This window comes from Muscardinus avellanarius (genome assembly GCF_963383645.1).
Source record: "Muscardinus avellanarius genome assembly, chromosome: 3".
In the NCBI taxonomy this organism is placed as follows: Eukaryota; Metazoa; Chordata; class Mammalia; order Rodentia; family Gliridae; genus Muscardinus; species Muscardinus avellanarius.
This window is the reverse complement of record NC_137788.1, coordinates 98,024,672-98,045,911: the sequence shown is the minus strand read 5'-3', so window position 1 is coordinate 98,045,911 and position 21,240 is coordinate 98,024,672. Positions and strand designations below refer to the sequence as shown.

General features: G+C 47.1%; 1 protein-coding gene across 1 annotated transcript; it reads right to left on the bottom strand.

Moving 5' to 3' along the window:
- Positions 1–234: 234 nt before the first annotated feature.
- SYPL2 (synaptophysin like 2) lies at positions 235–13,994 on the bottom strand (the record flags this gene model as incomplete). Its single annotated transcript, XM_080693357.1, has 6 exons — positions 235–381; positions 2,056–2,247; positions 3,303–3,504; positions 4,484–4,608; positions 13,634–13,708; positions 13,941–13,994. 6 exons carry the CDS (start codon positions 13,992–13,994, stop codon positions 235–237), a joined length of 795 nt encoding a protein of 264 aa, XP_080549483.1.
- Between the last annotated feature and the right edge of the window lie 7,246 nt (positions 13,995–21,240).

Genomic DNA, 21,240 nt, shown 5'->3' with positions numbered 1-21,240 from the left:
AAAGGGAAGGATAGGAAGCCACTGCAAGGGCTGCCCAGATTTCTGACAACTGATGCCTGCCCATCCAGAGTCTCAAAGCTCAAAGCTTTTGATAGGAAAGGGGAGGAGTTGGAGGAGGAAGGAGGAGGAGGAGGAGGAGGAGGAGGAGGAGGAGGAGGAGGAGGAGGGAGGTCCTGGAAGCCGGAGGTGTTGGAGAGGTGCTGTCCAGTTCGGGAGTAGTCAAGTGAGAACCGTTTACTGCTTCTCCACTGCTCCCTGCTCAACTGTGCTCTCTGGGCTGGTGCCCTGGCCCTGGTCCTGGGCCTGTCCATGCCACGGGGTCTCCTTGAACACAAACCAACAGTTCCCGGCCCACAGGAAGAAGTTGATAAAGCCAAAGAGCTGCAGAGGACATCAAGGGGAGTTTGTGAGAAGAGTAAGGGAAAGAGAACATGAGAACAGGGAATGGGGAGTTTCTGGGTTGGGGGGGGAAGGCAGGGAGGGTTAGAAAGGCTAAAAGAGAGCTGGATATAGAAGCAGGGCTCAAGGTCATTATCCATTAGGGGATTCCCTTGGCAAATGTGTCTAAATCTGTTCACAGCATGCACCCCAAGCTGGCCACTAGCTCAGTCTGACCCCTGAAGTGTCTATCATGCAAAGCACAGCTGAGCGAGGAGCCAAGAGTCAGGGCCTGATGGGGCCTCCAGCAGCACCCCTGGGCCTGCCTGGCGTGCTCTCCTGGGGTGGGGATGGCTGGAGCTGTCCAAGGTGCTCTACCCATAAAACCAGGGACTCAGCCAGGGATACATTACAATATTTATTTTTAAAATTATTTAAACTAGCAGCAGGAAGTATTTAGGAAGAAGTGTACTGATATTTACAGTGAACTTTGAAATGCATTAAAATAGATTGAAAAGAGGTAGATAAGTAAAAAAAGCAAGTTTAATAAGCTATTAATGAATAGTATCCAGACTGTGGTGATACACATCTGTAATCTCAGTACTTGGGAGGCTGAGGAAAGAGGACAACAGGTTTGAGACCAGCCTCAGCAATTTAGCAAACCCTTGGAAACTTAGTGAGACCCTTAGTAAAACCCCAATACTTAAAAGGGGGATAATGCTGGGGTGTCACTTGGAGAATGCCTCCGGGTTCAATCTCCGTACATAATAAAAGTTAATGATACAAGGGTGAGTGTGTGGATATTTGCTGTAAAATTCCTTCAGTCTTACTGGATATGTGAAATTTTGCACAATAAAATGTTGGTGTAGAGCCAGGTGTGGCACACACTTGTACTCTCAGCATTCGGGAGGCTGAGACTGGAGAATCATGGTTCATGGACAGCCTCAGCTACTTAGGCCCTTTGCAACTCAGTGAGACTCTGTTTCAAAATAAAGAATAAAAAATAGGACTGGGAGTGTAGCTCAAAGGTAGGATGCCCCCAGGTTTCATCCCCAGTACAGAAAAAAAAAAAAAAAAGTTGGGGCAGGGGAGAAACCTGTGGGCAGGGTTCTAGTATGTTCCAGAAAGTCCCTGGTATACTAGCCACTAAAATTTCAGTTATGGGCTTTGGAGAGACCCAAGGCATCTTCAGAGTGGAGCTGAGGTGGCTCGGATGCCAATGATCATTTGAGAAGCTCAAAATCTATGGTGTTGACTAGCTGATGTAGACATAATTCAATGTTGTATCAACTGTTATGGCCAGATGCATGCCTACCAGTGCGACCCACCTCTCCTCCAAAGCTCCTTTCCATTATGGAGGCCCAAGCAACAAGCCCCTGCTCACAGCTCTGAGCCCAGCCATGGCCCTAAGCTCCCCCTTCACGTGTTCAGGGGTACAGACACACATAACATGACACAACGCAGGCAAGGCGGGAGGCAGTCACAAGGACGTGCCTAGGCGAGGAGGAGAGATGGGGAATGGGAACAGGTATTGGGTTCCCCTGACCCCAACACGCCTTCCCAGGGTCAGCACCAGCTCTGAGTACACCCACTCTGTTGCTCTTAGAACCCGCTAGCTGGGACAGCCCTGTCCCCCCACCCCCACCCCCCCATCCCTCAGGTGGCGGCAGGTCTCACCACAGACATGTTGGCAAGTCCCATGGAGGGTGTGGCCCCCGCACTGCACACCGCGTCCTCTCCATGACATATAGACATGGCTGCCGTCAGGCTGGATGGCCGTGTGGCCCCTTTGACATCGGTCAGGCCCTTGCCCCAGGCAGCTGCAGCTACCAGCCAGAAGAAGGTGAAGGAGACGGTCACACAGAAGTCCTTGGGAGGAGCAGAGAATGGGAAATACACTCAGAAAGGCCCCAGGGCTCCCTGTTTCCTATCCTCTTGCCATGATTCACCAGAATCCCGGGGCCTCAGGACATCTGCCTCTTCCCATCCTACTCGACACCAAAGGCCACAGGGGGCCCAGAGGGTCCCATGGAATCCGTTCACTGCCACTAAAGGCACCCTGTCACTTGGGCTGCCCAACCCATGCCCTCAGAACTAAGATCAGGCGCTGGGAGCATGCTTGTAATCCCCACAGTTCTGGGAGGCGGAGACAGGAGGATCGAAGCCAGCAGTGCTGGCTTAAGAGACCCTGTTTCTAAATAAAAAAGTATAAAAATAGGTCTGGGAGTGTAACCCAGAAGTAGAAGGGTTTCCAGGGACCCCAGTACCACCAAAAAAAAAAAAAAAAAAAAAAACTAAGATCAGGCAACAGGTGCCGAGGCATCTCTAATTAGCCACTCCAAACCCAGTGAATTAAACTCCCTGCACTTCCCCCCAGTGTTTTCTTTGACCTCCACTGCTCAGCTTTAAGTAGTTGCAGGAGGCTGACTCAAGAGGACAACAGGGCCCTCTAAGGCCTTCTACTCTGCATGTCTGGGGTAAAGAGATAATAGACAACACTTATTGGGGCTAACTATGTACCAGATGCCTTATATATATTCCCATTTAATCTTCATTCCCCCCCCAAAAAAAAACTAACCACACTGAGAGGCAGATATTATTTTGTACCCATTTTATAGCTGAGGAAACTGAGATTTAGAGAGGCTGGGTAACTTATCTATCCACAACTAGGAGGGGGCAGGGTTAGGACTGGGACTCAGGAGGCCTGACTCCAGAGCCTGCTTTTTATGCTGTCACTGTCCCTCCTGTGAGCAGAGACAGCTATGGTCAGTTGAGAAAGATGCTCCACGTACAGGTGCAGGAGCCCAGAGAAGCCTCCCCGCCCCGCGCTCTGACCTCAGCCCCCCAATGTCTGACCTCAGCCCCCCAACGTCTCCTCGGCTCCTCTGCCTCACCCCACCCCCGACCTGTCCGTGCTCACTCACCACCAGCGGGAAGCGACTGTTCTCAGTGTAGAGGGCGTGAAAGCGCAGGTAGAGGACTAGGGCAGCCATGGTATAGAAGAAGGAAAAAATGCCAAGGGTCACGAAGAACTCGGCGGGGGCAGAGAAGTCCCCCATGAGGTGCATGGTCTTGGAGGTGGACTCATCATCACAGAGAGGCATCTCATACTGGACCCGGTGCAGCCTGCAGGGGGTCAGGGGCAGTCAGCCTATGCTTGGGCAGTCCTCTCTCCCTGCCCCAGGAGTGGTCCTGTGCTGGCTCTCAAACCGGGACTCTTACACAGCTGAGAAAGGGAGTGGTGTAGGGAGGGAGGCTTCTGGAGGAAGCCTCATGGTCGTGGCGGAGACGGGAACTTCCCCAAGATTCCATTCATGCCCTACCCCCATCCCCACACTGCCTGCCCAGATCTGATGACCCTGGGTTTCAAAGGATCTCTAGGATCCTTTTGGTTACAACCACAGTATAGAGTCCACTATTTCTGGTAGCCAACCTGCTAGATGAATCGCCTTCATTCTACTCCTGGGAAAGCACGAGCCCACAATGGCCAAGTTAAGTTGGAATTACCCATTCTCAGCCCTTATGTAAGATCCCTAATTTGACTATATTGGACAAAATAATGGTAAAAAAAAAAAACAGCCTATTATATACAAGAGACAATCTAAGTTGGGTGCTTATACTAGACACTTCCAAAAAGGGGAGCACTGCCTCTATTCCCCTCCAAACACTCAGGCTTTCCCTCCCCAAGATCCCAAATATTCAAGAAAGAGTATTCTCTTCCATCCCTTGGTTAAGGTGTGCCGTGTTGTAAACTAGTAGTGCCAGGTGAGCATCCCACTTCAACTCTTCAGGATCTAACTGCCAACAAGCTTCCTTACTAAAGGTGGAGGGGAGGCTGCCTCCAATTCAAATGCCTGGGTTCTTTCCGTGTGAACAGTTGCGACCTGCTATTGGTCAACCTTGGACTGAAACATTGAAACAATGACCTATGTGTTTCTTTTATGTTTTTCTCTGGTCACTGTGTCCAAAATGATTAAAGAGCAGAAAGGATCCAAGTCTTAGATCTGGAGCAGCACGCATAGGTTCCTGGAGGAGGAAGAGACCAAGCAAATCCTGCTAATCTAAGGCGAGAAGCTGGGCTGGGTTCTCACCAATTCCTGCTCACCTGAAGGGATAGCCGAACAAAACAATGATGGAGCTCACGTCCTTGGCTTCGTTGTTGCAGCGAACCATTGCTCCCGTCTCCCCGCTGTAGGAGCCGCAGGACCCGAAGGCGAAAATAGCAAAGAGCTGGGAGACAGAAAAGCCCCTTTGAGAGTCAGAAGGCCTCATCTGTCCCAAGTAAAGAACCACTCGGTCTCCAACAGGTGCAGATGCTGAGGGGGCGGGAGGAGAGGCCCTTTGATCATGTTCCTCCCGGGCAGGGACTCATGGCTGCCATTTGTCTTTCAGCTCAGAGTGTTGTGTTCACTGTACAGGGTGCTGGACCAAATAGCAAACAAAGAAGGTGCGCTTTGACAGTGTCTTAAAGGGAGATGAAGAGAGAGGAAGTTTATGATTTCAGGTCTCACTGGGCATGGCACTAGGGACCATAGGTGGCCCTTCTTTTCGGTACTGGGGATTAAACCCATGGGTAGTCTATCTCCAAGCTACATCCTCAAGCCCTTTTTTATTTCTTTCTTTCTTTTTTTTTTTTTTTTGTGGTACTGGGGATGGAACCCAGGACATTTGACCTCTGAGCTATACCCCCTGCCCTATTTTTTTATTTTTTATATTTTTTATATTTTTCGGGCCTGGGGATGGAACCCAGGGGCATTTGACCTCTAAGCTACATCCCCTGCCCAATTTTTTATTCTTTATTTTGAAACCGGGTCTCACTGAGTTGCAGAGGGGCTCACTAAGTAGCTGAGGCTGTCCACGAACCACGATCCTCCGGTCTAGGCCTCCCGAATGCTGGGATTACAAGTGTGCACCACCACACCCGGCTATTCTTTATTTTGAAACAGGGTCTCAGTGAGTTTCAAAGGGCCTCACTAAGTAGTTGGGGCTGGCCGCAAACCTGCGCAACCCTCCTGTCTCAGCCTCCCAAATGCTGGGATTACAAGCATGTGCCACCCACCATGCCCGGCTTCCCCCAGCCCTTTAAAAATTCTTTTTAGATTTTTTTTTGCAGGTCTGAGGATAGAACCCAGGGGCATTTGAGCTCCGAGCTACACTCCCTGCCTGATCTTTTATTCTTTATTTTGAAACAGGGCCTCACTAAGTAGCTGAGGCTGACTCTGAACCTGTGTGATCCCCCTGTCTCAGCCTCCCAAGTGCTGGGACTGCAAGCCACTACGCCCAGCTTCTTTTTAGATTTTTGAAACAGGATCTCACTAAGTTGCACAGGGTTTTTCTAAGTTGCTAAGGCTAGCTTCAAACCTGCGATCTTCCTATCTCAGCCTCCCAAGGACTAGGATCACAGATGTGCACCACCACACCCAGCAACCATAGGTGGCCTCTTTAAGACGATGGCTAACACACAAAGCATCTGTAATCTAGGCATCAGAAACCTTCTATTTCAAAGCTATATTTAATTTTTCTTCCCAACAGAGAAGCACCCACGGAAATAGCGTCCCCTGCACCAACCCAGATGAGACATACATATAGTGCTTTTCTTTTCCCCTTTGGATCAATCATAGAATCTTGCCCTTGGGCTGCTGCTAACTTCTGGTGATTTCCTGCCCCAGTGGAGGTACAGACGAGCTGGAGAGGATAACTTCTAGGGAGCCAGCCTAACTCCTCTTCCCTGAAAGCTCTTTTCCTTCTAGCAACAGTGCTGGCTAGACCAGAGCTGCCAGTCCTGGCTCAAGCCCAGAGAAAAGTACCCTCCACTTGCCTTATCAGCCTCCACTCTTTCTAATCTGACAACACTGCCATTTCTCAGTGTTAAAAGGCAGAGGCATTCCGACCACTTGAATTGTTTTCTTCTCTACCTTTTCACCACATTTAACAACACCTTCCATCTTGAGTGAAATGAAATTTCCCTGTCCTATGATTCTCAAATTTCTTTCCAGCCAACACACCTTGGTTAGAAAAAGAGGTAAGGAATCGGAATCTCTTATTTTCCCACATCGTCCGCTCAACTCCTGTCTCCTCTGGTTTGTTCCTGAGGTAATCATTCTTATTAAGCAGTGAGCTTACTCTGTTCTTTGTTTTCTGTATGTTTCTCTGTGACTCAATGTCTTGGACATTAAGCACATAGAACACAATAATCTACACTCCAGTCCTGCATTCAGATCTAGAATAGAGTTGTGCATTCGTGTGCGGAGGTACTGGGGGTTGAAACTAGGGGCCCTCTACCTTGGGCTGTACCTCAGCTCTCTCTCTATTTTTTAAATCTTGTGTGTGTGTGTGTGTGTGTGTGTGTGTGTGTGTGTGTGTACTGGGGATGGAACTCAAGGGCATTCTACTTCCGAGCTACACCCCCAGCCCTATTTTATTTTATTTATTTATTTATTTATTTTTTTGGTGGGTCTTGAGATGGAACCCAGAGGCATTTGACCTTCGAGCTACACCCCTTGCCCAATTTTTTATTTTTTATTTTGAAACCGGGTCTCACTGAGTTGCAGAGGTCCCACTAAGTAGCTGAGGCTGTCCGCGAACCGTGATCCTCCAGTCTCAGCCTCCCGAATGCTGGGATTACAAGCGTGCGCCATCACGCCCGGCTTTTATTCTTTATTTTTAAACTCACTAAGTTGTAGAGGGCTTCACTATGTTGCTGAGGCTGTGATCCTCCTGTCTCAGTCTCCCAAGTACTGGGATTACAAACATGTGCCACTATGCCCAGCCATTTTTAATTGTTTGAAATAGGGTCTCATTAAGTTACCAAGCATTGGCCTTGAACCTACAATCCTCCTGTCTCGGCCTCTCAGGTGCAGGGACCACAGGGGTGTGACACTGTGCCTGGCTAAGTTGTATGTTTTTGCTAATGCTTGTTGGCGACCTGGAGTAGGATCTGGAAATCTGGGTTCAAGTCCTAGATCTGTCGCTTATTAGCCAGGTGACTTCACTCTGAGTCTCAGTTTGCTTGTCCGTAAACGAAGGGGTTTGGAGATAATCTAGAGGGACTACCCGGCCCTGAAATTCTCTCACCCTCTGAGGATAACACTACCAGTGTGCTCTTGGCTGAATTTGCCAACAGCTGTGCTTTGCCCCTGGGTGGTATCCGGTGCCACCGCCCCGCCTTGCATGGCTGGCCTGGCAGAGCTCCGTGCTGGAGCCACTGACTTCTCTCTAAAGGTCATAATGCACACCTCTGTTTCAGAAGGTTGGTTGTGAACAAATGAAAATTGTTCTCCACTGGTAAAGACAGGAAAGAAGATGGTGTGCACTCTCTGTAATGCCTTCATGAGCTCCATGTCTGAATTCAACTATGCAGGCTGTTACCACCCTGACAGAGCTGGAGAGAAGTCACTGGAAGCCTCCGCCTTGTCACCCTTCACATGTTCAAAACTGTCTCACAGGCATAGCAAAAAAAAAAAAAAAAAAAAAGTCTCCAGCTCTTCCTCAAGGGATTCTTTATTTTGTTGGCTTTGTGGCTTTCTGATTCCTTATAGAAGTTTTCGTTTTTCTTCTTTTAGGTACTAGAGATTGACCCAGGGGTATTCTACCTCAGGGTCTCACTAAGTAGCTGAGGGCCTTGCTAAGTTGCTGAGGCTGACATGGACCCTGTGACCTTCTCCTGTCTCAGCCTCTCAGGTACTGAGATCACAGGCATAGCTTGCCTGTGGTCACAGGTATGGTTTGCCACAACACCCAGCAAACGTTTCTTTATTCCTTTTAGTTTCTGGTGCCAAAAACTGGACACAGTTAGGGTGTCACATTTGAGGAAGGCCAGAATAGTCAGGTATTTTTACCCCTTGGCGGTTAGTCAGTGAATGGTTCCTCATAGATTCCCTAAGAAAGTGTGTAGGTAGCTGGTCATGGTAGCACATACTTGTAATCCCCGTACTTGGGAGGCAGAGACAGGGGAAATGCAGGTTTGAGGGCAGCCTCAGCAAGTAGTGACACTCTCATAAACCTAGCAAGACTCTGTTTCAAAGTAAAATGAAAACAGGGCTGGCGGTATAGCTCAGAGGTAGAATGCCCCTGGGTTCAATCCCCAGTACAAAAAAAAAAAAAAAATAGGCTGGGGTGTAAATGGAAGATAAAATGGCCCAGTACTACAGGAGAGGGGGGTTGATTGATTTCTAACTTGGGACAGTGACTAGTCAGCCTTTGCTTCACTAGCCCTCTCGTGACAGGCACTGCTGAACTGAAAGATGACATTTCTTGAGCATCTACTATGTACCAGGCGCTATTCTAGGCTTTACTGTGTTAGAAGTGAATAAAAGAGGGGGGAAAAAGAATTTGTCCTCATATAGCTCATGCTCTGGAGCTGCACCATCCCAAATGGTAGACACTAGCCAATTGTGCCTGTTTAAATTAACATAAACCGGGTGTGGTGGCTCACACTTGTAATCCCAGCACTTGGGAGGTTGAGACAGGAGGACCACACAGGTTTGAAGCCAGCCTCAGCTACTTAGTGAGGCTCTCAGCAACTTAGTGAGACCCTGTTTCCAAATAAAGTATAAAATAGGTCTGGGAGTATAACCCAGAGGTAGAAAAGCTCCTGGGATCCACCCTCAGTACCACAAAAAATTAATTAACATAAAAATTAATTAAGCTAGGTGTGGTGGCACACGCTTGTAATCCCAGAGCTTGGGAGGCTGAAACAGGAGGATTGCACAGGTTTGAAGCCAGCCTCAGCTACGTAGTGAGACCCTCAGCAATTTAGTGAGACCCTGTTTCCAAATAAAATATAAAAAAATAGGTCTGGGCTGGGCGTGGTGGCACACGCTTGTAATCCCTGCGCTTGGGAGGCAGAGACAGAAGGATCATGCAGGTTTGAAGCCAGCCTCTCTGGCTTAAGAGACCCTGTTCCCAAATAAAAATATAAAATAGGTCTGGGAGTGTAACCTGGAGGTAGAAGGGTTTCCAGGAACCCCAGTACCACACACAAAAAAATATCTGAGAGTGTGGCCCCGGGGTAGAAAGCCCCTGGGTTCCATCCCAGTACCACAAAAAATTAATTAAGGTAAAATTTAAAATTCAGTTCCTCAGTCATACCAGCTGCATTTCAAATAGCCTGATGTGGCTGGCAGGTTCTGAAATCATTGGCACAGATTATAGAACTTTTCCATCATCACTGGAAATTCTACGATGTCTAAATGATGACCTTGAGGTTCTGAAAATTCTAAACCCCTGTTCTCTGATTCCTAAGAGGCAAAATCTACCCATAATAATTTTATTGTTGACTCTGTTCTCTTCTGTTCTGTTCTTTGAAAGTCAGGAATCTCTAAACAACTTCCATGATGGCTTTTATACTTACCAGAATATATGAAGGGTTTTTTTTTCTTCTTATTTGTTTGTTTGGTGGTGCTGGAGGTGGAACTCAGAGCCTTGCACACGTTAGGCAAGTGCTCTAACACCGAGCTACATCCCCAGCCCCAAGAACACATGTTTGAATCTGAATAACACACTGGCAGATGGTGGCAGATACAGAAGATTTGCTTTGGAAGTGGACAATGGGAAAATCTGAAGAGAACCTCAGGGGTTCAAGGGCATCATAACAACAGCATCTCAGAGGTTTCCAAGCACAACAGTATCACTTCACAGAGCTGGAAAGTGAAGCCCAAAAAGATTAAATGACTTTTCCAGAGTCACATTTAGCTAATGGAAGAGCTCGACTTTACATGTACATCTCCTGATTATCTGTCTCGAGCTCTTTCTACTTCATTCATCCGTCTAACACTTGATGAGCATTTAGTGGTACTCTATACCAGGTTCTAAAGATATGAAGATGAGTAAGACCTGGCTCTGCTCTCAGGAATTCACATGAAGAAAACTCCTTCACCACAGAGGTATTAAAGCTGAAGGAGAGGTCTCTACCAGGACTGGTGAGGATTGCAAGCTCAGTACCCTGGGCTGCAGGAGCACAGAAAGACAACCTCACTCGGCAACCCCTGTAACCCCCACCATCCTGTACCAGATTTGCTTCCTTTCCACCATGCAGGGGACTAGGCCCCAGATAGGAGAGGGTAACAACTGGAAACTGTCACCATGCAACAAAGCTCTGAGATGAGTAACCTGGTCACAAGAATAGCAGCCAAAGATGGAGGCCTGAGACCAGGCATTTTCTGGAGTTCTGATGTGATGATGATCAACTTTTTTCCTCTTGGATTTTCATTGCTGGGGACAGTGATGATTATACCCTCCTCTTCCTTCTCCTCCTCCTTCTCCTCCTCTTCCCCTTCCTTTTCTTCCTCTTCCTTCTCCTCTTCCCCCTCCTTCTCCTCCTCCTCCTCTTCCTTCTCCTCTTCCTCCTTGCCTACTTCTTCATCTCTTTTACAAACTAGTCAAAATAGCCTCCCCAATTTAAGGATGAGGCTCTACTTTGGTACTTGTGTGCTAGTGATAATCCTGTATCCGTCCAGAGAACACCAACATAGTCAGTTAGTTCAGGGCACCAAAGGTATGTTCTTTCCCCATATCCTGCTCCACAATTATCCTATTGGTTTGAGGGACTTTGATGATATCCTTTCAGGTTCCCTATACTTATTGAAATAACTTTATTACAGAGACTCCAGAGTCAAGAACATGACTTTGGCATCCCAAAGGTAAAATATCCATCAGGAGGGCACACCTAGTTAAAGGTAATAAGATTTACTTATAAGCAAATGAGAAAAAAGACTGAAGCATCCACAGATTCTTTTGAATCTTACCATCAAACTGAGGATTTGGTGGGGATATTTGGATAATCTTACCAAAAGAAAAGTCTAGTTGGACAGTCTGTATAAGGGGAGAAAGTGAGGAGAGAGGGGAAGCCTGGGAATAGAAGGAAAAGGAGCCCACACATGTGGGAATGGCTCCTGGAGCGCCATGCTTGCTGTGGTCCTCCTGAGTGTGTGGTTCATTTTACATATGCCCTCTTGTAATCCTCCTAGTGAGCCTCTGGGACAGGTCTGACCCTCCTTTACAGATAAGGGACCCACTTACTCAAGAATCTAGGGCTAGAAAGTAGAGGAGACCAAATTTAAACCAAAGCCCATCTCCCCTCAAAGCTGGCTCCCTCTCCCTTTAATCTAGTTCTCCAATAACTGATCTACACCCAAGTTATTTGGCTATCTTTGTGTAATGTAGTGAGATTCTAGAACTGAAATTTAAGGGAGATTAATTTCTGAGTTTTAAAGACACTCTAAGCTAAGTTCCTCACTCATAAAAAAATTACATCAATTTCTTCTCATAAAGATTCCAGTAAAACCTTTGCTTTTTTTTAAGTAACGACAAGAAAAAATTTCAATTACCATTACAATAACTGCAAGATGTGTGTTTTCTCCCCCCTCCCCCTAGTCAGGAACATTTGATCCCTCCAGGCAGAAAGTGAGTGAAAAAACCAAATGACATTTTCACTGTCGTTTCTGGGGCTGGTTCCTGGGTACTTTTATGTTAGCTCATCTGCAGACTCAAAGCAGGTGAAACTTGTGCCCTGGATTTAACTACCCAGGATGGCATTAAAACCAAATCATGTCTCCTTATGATGCTACCTAGCGGATGAAGGCTATTTCAGAATCTTCCCCAGGGACCTTGGATTTACCAATGTAAGAGAAAGGGGTCTCTGTTTTGTATAACTCCCTCTCTATAAAACTGAAGATCATAAAAGTCAAACAGGTCTTAATTCGTAGGACTTCAGCACTGACCCTGGGAGGAGACTGGCTCATTTCTCTAGGAATTGCTTTGTGCAGCCTTTATTAGAAATGTTGTGGGTACTGAGAGTGGGGAGAATAGCCGGACTGAAGAAGGAATCCCCCCAGGGAAGACAAGTCCATGGTCTAATAACTTCATTATTCCCCCATCCCTTGGCAGTCTCTCTAAAATTTCCATTAGATCCATCTGTCCAGTTTAATGATCAGATTATACTCTGACATTTCAGATTCTGCTCTTCTGGCCTGCTCAGAATGGCTTTCCTACGTCTGGAAAGCCGGTCACTTGGAGCCTTAATATTCTTATATGACCCCCTCTGGTGTGTGAGTGGAAGGTCAGAACAGAAGTGGCAGGAGGTAAGAAAGCTCAGTCAGCACTTGGTCCTAGAGCTCTGGAGGCAGTAAGGGAAGTGGAAAGTCCCTACCAGGTTCCAGAGTTTGAGCGTGGGAGCTCCCCGGGCTTGGAATCCAATCAGGATTCCAAGTGCACTATTGCCCCTTGAGCTCCAGATTTGATGATTTTCATCCAAACCATAATTTAGGAGTTGGTGACACAGTGCTGACTCCTGTCTCCAGAGAGTTCAAAGCCCTTTAGAACTCAATCCTCCTAAGTATTAATGGTAACTTATTCCCTAGCTGAATTCTGTGCTGAGAGCACATTAATTAAGTTATTCATATGCCATTCAGTGTGTGGGTCATCTAAAAATCTCTTTTGCGATGATGCGCTAAATGCCCCAAGTCTTTATGATTTGAAAAAGTGACTGCACCTGTCCTAGTGCTCGTTTTCCAGGTGCGCACCACCATACGTGGCTTGCAATCTACAATTTAATCAGTGTCAGTAACTGAAGTTCTGACAAGTGACTTGCCCAAGGTCAGGTAGCTGGGAAAAGCAGGCTCAGGTCTGGAGGGAGCTCAGGGCTCCAGCTTCCCAGGTCAGAGTCTCTGCACTCCACTTCGGCCACGTTGTGACTTTTATTCTATCTTAATTTTTTTCTTTTACTTAATCTTGCAGCTGGTGAGCTCCACTCATTCATTCGTTCGTTCATCCACTCCACCTCTCCGTCACAGGAGCCTAGATTACTCCAGTGCCCTCAACAGGGAGCTGCCAGCTGGAAGCCTGCCTGTCCCCTGAGTCCGCTCCCAGGATCATCCCAGTCCGGGTGGGCTTGGGACAGGACGGCCCAGAGCCCGCCCCCTCCCTCCTTTGCCCTCTGAGGCTTCTCCCCCGGTGAGGAGCGGCCCTCATCCCCCTCGTCCTCCTCCTCCCTCCCACCACCGAGGAGTGGTATGTGCAGGATCAGAGTTCTGGAAAGGTTACACCCGGGTCCTGTCGCCCGAGTGAAATGTGAGCGCCCCGGGCAAAGGCTCCCTGCCCATAGACATAGAAGGACCGAATCCCGGCCTCCGCGCCCCGGCCGCAGAGGCCGCCCCTCCCCCGCCCACCTGTCACCGCCCCCGGCCGGCCACCTGGCTTCTGGCCAGCGCCACAGCCCAGGCGCCCGAAATAGCCCGAGGTTGGGGCAGAGACTCACCCACTGGAGAACTTTGATGAAGCCCAGCGGCTCCTCCAGCCGCCGCCAGCGCAGCCCCACCAGCATGCGGTCCACCTGCGGAGAAGAGCGGCTGGGGTCGGCCGGGGTCGGGGTTCTGGGCCCGGGAGCGCCCTGCCCCCTCCCCTCCTCCCACTCCCCCCTCCTCTCCGTCCTCCCCTCCCCTCCTCCCACTCCCCCTCCTCCTCCCCGTCCTCCCCTTCTCTCCTCCCCTCCTCTCCTCGCCTCCCACTCCGGGCAGGGGGCGCCCTGGGTCGGGGTCGTCCGGGCCGAGGCCCGGCGGGCGTACCTGCTGGCGCGGCGACTTGTCCGCTGTGCGGCTGGAGCCCTCCGCCGAGGACATGCTGGCGCGGCGGGGCGGGGGGCTGCGGGCGCGGCGGGGCGGGGGGCTGCGGGCGGGCGGCCGCGGGCGCGCCGGGATCCAGGCTGGCGGGCGCTGGCCGAGGCGCTGGCCGCCGCGCTGCCCGCCGGCTGCAGAAAGCCCCCGAGTCCGATTCAAACTTCTGTCAAACTCGCAGGCGAACTTGGCAGCCGGGTCACGTGGCGCCGGGGCCGCCCCGCCCCGCCCCGCGCCTTAAAGGGGCCGGCGCCCGCTGTCGGGCTCCGGGCCGGGCGCCCCAGGGGCCCCTGAGCTCCGCCGCGCGAGAGGGACCCCAGCCCCGCGCCCGCGGCCCTCCCGCGGCTCCTGGAGGCAGGTCCGCCTTTTCTCCTCTTCCATACCATAATACCCCGAACGTAAAAGGTTAACAGAAGACATAACTAGCGCTTACTGTTCACAAACCACTTGCTTTCAAAGTCTTCAAGAGCCAGCACAGACGAAAAGAGGCTTGAAGATACACTGCTCACAGTTTATTATAAGTAGGCACTGTTTTGTTATTTATAAAAACAAAAGGCATTTTGTGCTAATGGCGTTAAAGTTATGAATTTTTTTTATGGTGCTGGGGGTTGAACCCAGGGCTATTCTACCTCCGAGATACACCCCGGGCTCTGTTTTATTTTTTATTTTGAAACAGATTCTCACTAAAAGTTGCGAAGGGCCTCAGAAGTTGCTAAGGCTGGCCGCGAACCTGTGATTCTCCTGTATCAGCCTCCCAAGTAGTACGATTACAAGTGTGCACCACCCACCCGGCTTTAAAGTTCTTAATCTTGAAAAACAATAAACTCGATCTCCTTTAAAATAGCCGACACCATCTCAATAGTTCAGAGTCTTTGCGGAATGGTGTGCACAAAGACTGTAGTTTCTGTGGAAAAGCTGACAGTTGCATTTTGATGGACTTTAAATAGGTCTCATTGAGAAGTGTTCAGCGGGAGCCCGAGTGAGCAATCGTGAATGTTACACAATCGGTTTATGGGGGGTGGGGGTGAATGTAAGTAGTAAAAGGTTAAGTGATTTGCCCAAGGATGCTGAGTGAGCCATGGCTGCTGGGGGGGGGGGGGATGCCGCCTTCCTAGCTTGTAAATAGGTATCTATCCTTGGAGGGCCTTCTCCCCTTCAGAACCAATGCTTTTTTTTTTCTTTTCTTTTCTTTTTTTTTTTTTTTAGGTATAGATTACTACAATAATTCTTTTTTTTTTACTGGTGCACTGAATTCATACATCATAATGGTATTAAAAAAAAAACTTTTGTAGACATACATGCACACATCGCCCAGTCAGCCCCCACCTGATCCCCACCCTGTTCTCTCCCCATCCCTCCTTCCCATGCTTGGCTTAGTGGTTGACATCTAGTATTATAGCAATTTATCCAATATTAACGATGATAATCTCACATAACAGTTTCATTTGTCTGATACCAAGCTTTTGATGACTTAAAGATAACATTTCAATACTTCTTTTTGCTTTCTTTCTTACCAGAGAATATTTTTCTTTTTTTTTTAGGTGAAACTATCACACATTTATTTATTTTTCAGAGAAAATCTATCCTAATATGGAATATGGACTCTAGATACCCAAAATGATCCTGAAAAAGAACAAAGCTAGAAGATGTATATTTTCTGATTTCAAACCATTTAAAGCTAAAATAATTGAAACAGTGTAGTACTGTTCTAAAGGCAGATATATACACCACTGGAGTTAAATAAAAGCCTAGAGCTAAATTCTTCCATATATTGTCAAGTTATTTTTGACAAGGTTCCCACGAACATTTGGTGGAGGAAATAATCATCTTTTAACTAAATATTGTTGAAAAATAATAATTACATGAAGAAGAATAAAATTGGACCCTTACCTAACACCATATACAAATATTAACTCAAAATAGATAAAAGACCTAAATATAAATCTTAAGAGTATAAACTTTTAGAAGAAAATCTGGGTCATAAAACCTCATGATATTGAAATTGGCAGTGTTTTCTTGGATATGATTGCAATGGCACAGGCAACAGAAAGGTAAACAAACTCCCTAGAAAATAAAAAATATTGTATATCCAAAGACAATGTAGACAGAGATAAAAGTTAACTCTGATAGAATGGGATAAAATATTTCCAAATGCTATATCTGAAGCTATATTAATATTCCAACTAGAAATCCTAAAAATTAGCAACAATAAAAGCAAACAATCAATTTAGAAATAGGTAAAAGGCTAACATAAATAATGAATCTCCAAAGATAGCCAATCTCAGTTGTCTGTTGGATAGAAAATCTTGTTTCTCTGGTTCTGGTGTGTGTTACCTATTGCTTCTTTGTAGTTAATCTTTTTGAGTATTTTCTCTAGCTCTGGTTTTGAAGACATAAATTCCTTCAGTTTCTGTTTGTCATGGAAGCTTCTTATTTCCCCATCTAATTTGATAGAAAGTTTTGCTGGGTAGGAAATTTTTGGCTGGAAGTTGTTTTCTTTCAGAGTTTGGAATATGTTACTCCAAGCCCTTCTGGCTCTCATGACTTGGTTTGGGAAGTCTGGAGTGATTCTAATTGGTTTGCCTCTGATTGTCACTTGGCCCTTTGTTTTTGTTGCCTTTAAGATTCTCTGCTTGGCTTCCACATTGGTCATTTTGACAATTATGTGGCGTGGGGATCCTCTTCTCCGATCCTGTCTAAAGGGAGTTCTATACGTTTCCTGGACCTGTGTATCGACCTCTTGCTCTATGTTTGGGAAATTTTCTGCTATTACTTCCTTGAAGAGTTTTTGATCCCTTTGGTTTCACCTTCTTTTCCCTCTATTCCAATTATTCTTAGGTTAGCTCTCTTAAAATGGGCCCATATTTCTTCAATGTCAGATTCCTGCTGTTGGATATTTTTTTCTAGATTAGAAACTATGCGTTCATTTTTGGATTGATCATCTTCTAAGAGCGAGATTCTGTTCTCCATGTGGTCTAATCGGTTGTTCATGCTTTGAATTGAGGCCTTTACTTCATTAATTGCATCCTTTATCTCTTTTTGGCTCTCTCTGAATTCTTTTTGAAACACCTCTATTATTTCTACAGTTATTTTCCTGATTTGATCTTCTAGAAATCTCTGAATTTCTGTTTTATCAGGTTCTGATGTTGTGGGGTTGTGGGCATTCACTGCTCCATTGTTATTTCTCTTTCCCATGATTTTGGAGGTTTGTGCCTTCTCTGGGTTCTTCCCTGGGTCACTATGACTTCACTTAAGGTGCTCTGGATCTCGAGTCTGTGGTATCTCAGTCACCACTACTCCTTTACTGGGTTGTATTGCAAAGTCTCAGACCCAGGGATTCAATCGAGGCTGCTTTAGACCATAGGGGGTGCCAGGCTGGGTGTTCTCCTGCATGGAGTTGTGACTATAGTGTGATATCTCTGCCACCGCCACTCCCCCACTGGGTCAAGTCCCTGGGAGTCAGTACTGGGATTTCTCCTCTAGGGGCTGCAATTTGACTCACTGTTGTTGAGTATGCTGATGGAGCTGTAGTGGACTTGGTGAATTTGCTGCTACTGCCCCGGTGGCAATCTGGTGCCACTGTCACGCCCTTGGCCGTGAGGCTGGTGTATTTCTTCTCTGTTTTTGAGCTCCGCTCTGAGTCCCTGCAGGGTGCGCTGAGCCCAGCCCCTGGGAGCTTTAGACGCTCCCTGCGCCGAAAAATCTGCCGAATCCCACCCAGCTGATCCGCAGCGGCTCACCTCGGCCCCTTGTCTGCCGCTCCTCTTTGGAGATTGGTAGGCTGTTGAGTACATTGTTCTGGTGCCATCTGGTGAGCTCGCCACTGCCGCTGGCAGTAAGGTGCTGCTGCTGCGTCCTTGGCCGTGAGGCCGGCGTATCTCCTCTCTGGCTTTGAGCTCCGTTCTGAGTTCCCCTCCTCTCTGGAGCCTGGTGCTGGAAGGAAAGATGGTGTCTGCACGGCTCCACGCTGTGGCTCTGGTTGCAGTACTGCGGTCTGGTTTCTTTCTGGTGTCTCGTTTTTTCAGCCCTCTTTTTCTCTGTCCCTTGTATTTACCTTTTTTTGTTTCTCTGCTGATGGTGTTTTCTGGCTATGAAAGGCACTGATTTTGTGGTAATAGAGATTGGTTGTTAGCGGGGCTCGTAAGCCCTGCTTTTCTCCGTCGCCATCTTCCCGGAAGTTGAACCAATGCTTTTTTAACTGACTGACTCTGTGTGTGTGTGTGTGTGTGTGTGTGTGTGTGTGTGTGTGTTTCTGGGGATTGAACCTAGGGGCATTCTACCTCCGGCCTATACACCAAGCACTTTTTATTATTTTTATTTTTTATTTTGTCTGGAAACAGGGTCTCACTAGGTTGCTTGAGGGCCTTGCTAAATTGCTGAGGCTGGACTCAAACCTGTTATCTTCCTGTCTGAGCCTCCCAGGTACTGAAATTACAGGCATGTGCCGCCACCACTACTAACTATGTGGCTATTATTTATACAATTCATTCCCCCTTTGAGTAAATGCCTTCCCAAAGTTGGATATGAGTGGGTGGGTGGGTGGGTCAGGGGAGACTGGGATCAGGCAACCTGGGCTGGAAGGAAATTTCTCCAAAATGGATTTCCTGGCGTACCTAGGCTGAACAAGGAGTAGCCACCAAGTCCCTAGTTCTTTCTTTCTTTCCATTTCTTTCTTTCTTTCTTTCCATTTCTTTCTTTCTTTCTTTCTTTCTTTCTTTCTTTCTTTCTTTCTTTCTTTCTTTCTTTCTTTCTTTCCAGTACCGGGGATGGAACCCAGGGGCACTGTACCTCTGAGCTACACCCCTAGTCCTATTTTTTAGTTTTTTGTTTGTCTGTTTGTTTAAACAGAGTCTCACTGAGTTGGGCTGAGGCTGTCTGGGAACTATGATCCTTCAGTCTGGGATTTCAAGCGAGAGCCACCATGCCTGGCCCCCAGTCCAGCTCTTAATGAATTGTTCTGCTGTTTTGGGCTCCCGTTTTAAAGAATAGGGATAATTTCCATTACATTTGTTTCAAAAGGCCATCATGAAGATATATGTATGTAAATGCCCACAATGCACAAGAATAAAATATATATTACCAATGTCTCCACTAGTATGTGTACAGAAAATAGCACAATCAGAAAAGAAAGCCAGGTGTGGTGGCACACACTTGTAATCCAAGCTTTCAGGAGGCATTCAAGAGGCTGATACCAGAGGATCGCGGTTCGCGGACAGCCTCAGCTACTTAGGCCCCGCAATTTAATGAGACCCTGTTTCAAAATAAAGAATAAAAATTAGGGCAGGGGATGTAGCTTGGAGATCATATGCCATTGGGTTCCATACCCAGACCCACAAAAAGAAAGAAAGAAAGAAAAAGAATCAGAATAAAACAGTAAGAATCCACATACCTACCTACCAGCCTTACTAAGTAGCTCAGGCTGTCCACGAACCTGGATACTCCTATCTCAACCTCCCAAATGCTGAGATTACAAGGATTCACCACCACACCCGGCTCATATCCAGGATTTGTGAGGCCTAAAGTTAATACAATATGGGGGTCTCTTTTAGAAAAAGGATATAAAACCAGACAAGGCAGGCCATGCTTGTAATCCCAGTAGTTGGGAGACTGGAGGATAAAAACTGGAGACAGGAGGATTAAGATTACAGGCCAGTCCATGGTGATTTGAGACCCTGTTTCAAACTAAAAAATGAAATAGAACTGGGGGAATAGCTTCAAGAGAACCCCCTGTGGGTTCAATCCCTAGCCCCAGTAACACACACACCCCAGTAATACACACACACACACACACACACACACACACACACACACACACAGCAAGCATGCTGGAAGTGCTTGCACACACCTGTAATCCCAGTATTTGGTAGGCTGAGACAGGGAGAATTGCAGGTTCAAGACTGGCCTCAGCAATTTAGCAAAACTCTGAGCCACCTAGTAAGACCCTGGGAGGCCAGATATGGTGGCACACACCTGTAATCCCGGTATTTGGGAAACTAAGACAGGAGGATCACCGGTTCGAAGCCAGCCTCAGCAATTTAGTGAGCCCCTGTTTCCAAATAAAAATTAAAGCGGGCCCATATTGTTATCTCAGTACTTGGGAGGCTGAGACAGGAGGATCACAGGTTCAAGGACAATCTCGGCAAGTAGTGAGATATTCATCTTCCTAGCAAGATCCTGTTCCCACATAGAAATAAAAATAGGGCTGGGGGTATAGTTCAGAGGTAGAATGTCCCTGGATTCCTCAACCTGTGATTCTCCTGTCTCAGCCTCCCAAGTACTAGGATTACAGGCATGTGCTTCCAGCTCAGCTTTTGATAGACTCTTATTGAAATAAATCTCAACGGAAACTATGCAACACATACTCTTTTGTACCTGGCTTCTTTCTCTCCGCGTAGAGTTTTTGATATTCAATCACGTGGTTGCACATTTCAATAGTTCAATCACCTTTACTGCAGAGTGCTGTTCTACAATGTGAAATGTGACCCCTTGAAGTGTATCCGTCAACTTGCCAAAATATATTTGGTTGTTTCTGTTTCTTTTGCTATTATGAGTAGAGCCACTAAAACATACTTGCACAGGTTTTCATGTGGATATCAGTTTTTATTTCTAAGGAAAATACCCAGAAATGGGATTTCTAGGCCATATAGAAATATATGCTTAACTTTATATGAAGCCACTACACCATTTCCCAGCGTGGCTGGGAAATTTTACACCCCCACCAACAATGTACTCCAGTTTCTTTGCACCTTCTCCAGAACTTGATACTTGAGTTTCATTTTTCACATTCTAAAACATTTGCAGGTGCTGGGTGTGACAGCTTTTTCCTGTAATCCCAGAGACTTGGGCTGAGGCAGGAAGATGGAAAGTTCTGAGGACAACCTGGGCAACTTAATGAAACAGTGCTTCAAAATGAAAAAAAAAAAAAGGAGGACTGGGCTGGGCGTGGTGGCGCACACTTGTAATCCCAGCATTGGGGAGGCTGAGACCAGAGGATCACGGTTTGTGGACAGCCTCAGCTAATACTTAGTGAAGCTCTCCATAACTTAGTGAGACCCTGTTTCAAAATAAAGAATAAAAAACCTGGGCTAAGAGTGTAGCTCGGAGGTAGAATGCCCTTGGGTTCCATCCCCAGTACTGGAAAAAAAAAAAAAAAAAAAAAGAAAGAAAGAAAGAAAAAAGAAAAAAAGGAGGGCTGGGGCTGTAATTTAGTGGTAGAATGCTTTCTTAGCATGTTCAGGGCCCTGGGTTTGAT